At 35.2% G+C, this 5,050-nt stretch overlaps 1 protein-coding gene across 1 annotated transcript; it reads right to left on the bottom strand.

Annotated features, from left to right (window-relative positions):
* Positions 1–2,976: 2,976 nt before the first annotated feature.
* LOC101313168 lies at positions 2,977–4,200 on the bottom strand. Its single transcript, XM_004308856.1, has one exon. It carries the CDS (start codon positions 4,198–4,200, stop codon positions 2,977–2,979), a length of 1,224 nt encoding a protein of 407 aa, XP_004308904.1.
* Positions 4,201–5,050: the final 850 nt, after the last annotated feature.

The raw sequence follows: 5,050 nt of genomic DNA, 5'->3' as shown, positions 1-5,050 counted from the left end.
ATTGAAATATCTATTTCTTGTAGGAGAAATTTTAAATACACACCCTTAATCTCTTAATACACACCCCTATTATTTTATGTTTCTATTGAGATTTTATAGGTAAGCTAAATGACCAAAACATACATCTATTATTAAAAAAAAAAAATCACGCTAGAAGTATTCTTTTCAACGTCTTCTACCCTAAAATAGTCGAAAGCACGTCTTCTCCCATAACCCAAATTCTTCTTCACAATTCATTTGGGTTGTTTTTTTTTTTTTTTTGTTATCCGTATCAGCTTTAGTTTGATTTTACAGATCATATTGTCAAGTACTATATCTTTATCAGCTTTAGTTTGATCTTGTAGATCATATTGTCAAGTACTGCATTTTTATCATGACATGTTTTATCGAATAATTAGCTATTTATGTTAAATAGCTACTGTACTTCTACACTTGTACTAGTTTGTGAATTTTGAAAACTTGTATTGGTGATTTGGAGTTGGGATATAATAATAATCATTTGATTATAAATTGAACGATGATAACCACAAATTTCTAGCAAAAATTAGACGAAATAATATGTAAAAAGAGGTACCAAATAGTAAATATATATTAATTATATTAAATAACGGAATATTTCATAAATTCAGGGCATTTTAGGCAGTTTGGGATGTGTATTAAGTATAATACTGAAATGAAAAACTTGATAGGTGGTGTATTAAGTAAGGGGTGTGTATTAAGATATTAGGAGTGTGTATTTAAAATTTCTCATCTAGTAATAGCATACTATGCTACAAGTGGGTGGACGGTGCAGGTCATACCAAAATGAATTCTTAAAAAATATATATATATCTTTTTTATTATAAATAAATAAAAACTGAATTTTTGACCATTTTAAATTGCCACATTACATCTATGAGGCATGAGTAGCACTTGTGTGATACTTTGGTGCATGTTTGTTTGTTAGGATTAAATGAGACAATGTTAAATAAGGAGTCTAATTTAGTTAGTACTATGTTTTGTGTCAGTGGGTACTAAAATAAATGAGCTTACGTAACATCTTATTTTCATTTTGGCATTCTTAGGTGGTGTTATTGTGGGTACTCAAATATGTCATCCTTAGACTTAGATAGCACCATCCTTTTAAACTATAAACCAAACAAACTGTCATCTAATCTCATGCAACACCAAACATGAGTTAATATTAGTACAACTTAAGACACCCCACATAAGTCCAAGATCTTTTTCCTCTCTTTTCTTCACACCGTTTTTTTGTCGGTGAGCCGTGGCCTGGTTGGTTAAGGTGTTAACTAACAACTTTAAGGTCATGGGTTCAAACCTCATTGACATATGTAGGGTGTGTGAGTTATTTAATAAAAAGTTTTTTTTTTTTTTTTAAAAAGTCCAAGATCGTCTTAGAAAATAAGGAGGTGTAATGTTGTCCGAGTACCAATGTTAAATTGTTACAACATTTTATGCCAGCATGCCTCAATATGTCGTTTTAAGTTTACGTTTTGCAAATAAGTATTTTCACCACTCGTTATCATTTTCGAGTTTCCATGTCCAACAATATATTGGAATTTTTGATGTGATATTTCAAAATACAAAAATTATTTATTGAGGTTAATTGTAGTCAATTAATTGGTGCTTTGATTTCCAACATAACTTTCATTCCATAAATATGTCTGTTACAATTGTAACACATATTAACTCTTTCTTGTCCGTTACAAAGACTAAAGTTATGATTAATTAATGCTCAGTATCATGACTTGTAACCAATCTTCCTTGTTGAGCTATATATATATCCCTATCTTCATGTCCATGACATATACATATATAACAGTTGTACATTATCACTATAATATTCTTCTCATTGGTCTTCTCATTCTACTTGATCATATGCTCTCTTATTCATCTTTCAAGTGCCAAAGAAAGTTATCAAGCGGTTCTAGGATCCGAGTATTGCGAGTGTACGCTTACGAGAATCAACGGTTGTTGTACCCTGGAGGGTAGACGCCATAAACCTATTACACCGAGACATTGTCTCCGAGGGGCGAAATCTACTCTTAAGGGCAGTGTTTACACACCTCAACCTTAAACATTTTCCTGAACAGGTGTTTGACTCAAGGTTCATAATCAAATATAAGTATTTATATTTTGTTATTTTATTGTTATTTTGGCATCATTATAAGTATTATTATTTGTTAATAATTTTGAGTATTCATGTGATTTTATAGGTGACAAAATCTGGTGGCGTTATTAACATCCATCGACCCAAATCTTCCAACACAATAACGTTTCCAATTGATTTCACAAAAGAGTATATCATACTAGTTACAGTTGGGATTAAACCCTTTTGAGTGTGGTTTGGTGCTTAGTCGGAAGCCTGCTTGTTGAGCAAGGGTATATCTTCTAAGTCTTTATATATCATGTTCACGATGTGAGTAGTGAGCACCACAATCGAACTTGTAGTTTCTTACTTTCTTGTTCCCAAATGCGAGTCTTTTAATTTTTTTTTATTTTTTTTTTTTTTGTTAAAGATGCGAGCTTTAAGTTGTGCTTCTCATTACTAGCAAAATAGAGTTTTGTGTAACAACTAGGTTATTATCTATGAGTAAATTGTAATTTACTAATCAAGCTCTAAAAGTGAAAGAGCAAGGCAACACCAAGATCTAAAAGTAAAAGAGCGAGGCAAAATCAAAGTGATAAACGAATGTGATGCGTCACAGCAGAACCTCAGATCATACAGTTCCAGGGAATAGTATACTACTAATCAAGCTGATAAAAAATGTTCTTAATTGGCATCTGAATGACTCTCTCTCTCTCCTTTAAAGAACTATGTTCCAGTTGCATTCACCATGCCCTTATAGACATTTTAAAAGATTTTACTCGTGCAGTACCAAAGGACTGTAGTGCTCAGTCAGATTATAAGAGGCATTCTACTTAAATACTTGAATGGACTCTCGATAACACTCGTAAACAGTTAGATCATAACTCTTAAACAGTTACTGATTTGGACTCCTCGAGAACAATGGATGCCTCGGCTTTGTCTTCCAGGCCACAAAGCATTTCCGCAGCTCGCCTTTTGTATTGCAAACCAACAATGAGTTCCATAATTGCTGCTTCTGTCTTCTGTTGACTTGCAAAGTATCTAGTTTGAACCAGAAGCACATGGCTCCTGGTGGAAGCATAGGCCTTCTGTTTACGCTTCCACATGGAGTGACATTTGTTGGTATTATGAGCAAGAGGTGCTAACCATTCTAACATTTCAAGCATTGCCACATTCTTCTCTGCTGCCACATCTTTAATTGATGAACAAGTTGAGCTCTGGACCGGGGGAAGCCTTTCACTTAGCATAGCTCTCATCTTTGCAGGCAACATATTGTACAGTTTATCTCTCCGTGTAGTATAAACGTAGACAGGAGAACGTACTAAATATTCAATTAGGATGACAATGTCTGCATATTTCAGAGCTAAGGCAGCAGCGCCGAGTGTGTCAGGTGGAGCATCAAAGAGCTTGTACTTGTTGAAAATTGATGGACTAGGAGTACTACTAGTGTGACCAGTATCTTTGGCCATCAGTTGAGGAACTCCATAAACAGACTTGATACGATTGAAAATTGTGAAGACAGATCTTGCTAAGAGGATACCTATGTAATTGAAATTCATGTTCCACAGAGACTCCTCTTTTAACTTCGCCACATCGAGCCGCTTCAGCTCTATCTTGTTCTGAATCTCAAGCCAAATTGGACCATCCATGTGGTTTCTAGTACCTTCAAGATGCGAAACAAGTTTCATCCGGTCATGCAAAACTGCGGCGACTGACATGAAACTCTCCATCTTTTTGGCTTCATTTCCCATCTCCTCATATGGAAGCACCCATCCAAAAGGGTCAACACCGTGGTTGATCAAATCACCAACAGCATGCTCAAAATCCTTCAACCTAAGATCAGAGCAATGATTCTTCCCAACCCTGGCCACAAATTTTGTTAAAGGGATCATATTCTCAAACAATTCACCGCGTATTAAACCTCGAATGAAATCGGTATCATGTGATACAAGCTCTTTCAACCCCACCGAATCCGACATAAATTTTCTGAGCCTATCAACTTGTTCATAACCAAGGGATTCCCATAGATGGACCAGCTTAGACATCACACTTGAAACTTCAAAGGCAAAAATACCAACCACCGCTTCCGGCTTCCGGAATCCTACCACCATCTCTTACCCAGAAAGTAAGCCAAATCAAGCTGATCAATTCGGTATAAAATAACACAAGAGAACACTACCCTAGTTAGTTCTTCGATACCCTAAACCCTTTATTTTATAGGTAAAAATGCCCAACAGGATCGGAAGCATAGTTTAGATGTGTGTGTTACAGACGGACCTTTAAATCCAAGAAGCTACAACGATTGGGAGCTAAAACGATGAAGAGGCTGTAAAACGCTCGCGCCACCACGCATTGGGCGCCGACGGCCTTGCTTCCTCTCCTCTGTTGTCCCGCTACTTCGGTTTTTACAATAGACTTGCATACCTCCCCCCCTCTTGTTTTATTACTTACCTATTACCCTTTTGACATTTCGTTTAAAAATCCTTTTTTTTAAGGAAATTAGGTTTTAATCATAATAAAATCTAAAATAGAATCCGTTGGAATAGAAATATATGTATTGTAATAGAAATATATGTATTCACTTTCCTTATGTATTGTATTATTTATAGAAAATGGCATCCCACTACCATAGACAGTTATAAAATATAAAAAACCATCTTTCAACAGATTTAAACAAATAAATAAAGACATATACCCAGGGCCACAGTGCATAATACCACGCCCTGTCAGCAATTTTTTATGCAAAATACCTAAAAACCATTATTTTCTAAAATATCTACAAAACTGTCACTGGCTCAAAATACCACTTCTCCACTATTTTCAGATATGATCTCTACACCGATTCTTTTTCTTTTTCTTCTTCTTCTTCTTCCGCTTCCTCTTTTTCTTCCTCTTCCTCTTCGATTCCTCTTTTTCTCTCCACCATTTTCAGATCTGATCTCTACACCGATTCTTCTTCTT

Source organism: Fragaria vesca, linkage group LG7 (assembly GCF_000184155.1).
Source record: "Fragaria vesca subsp. vesca linkage group LG7, FraVesHawaii_1.0, whole genome shotgun sequence".
Taxonomy (NCBI): domain Eukaryota; kingdom Viridiplantae; phylum Streptophyta; class Magnoliopsida; order Rosales; family Rosaceae; genus Fragaria; species Fragaria vesca.
Note: the sequence above shows the minus strand (reverse complement) of the source record. Positions and strands in the feature narration are given on the sequence as shown.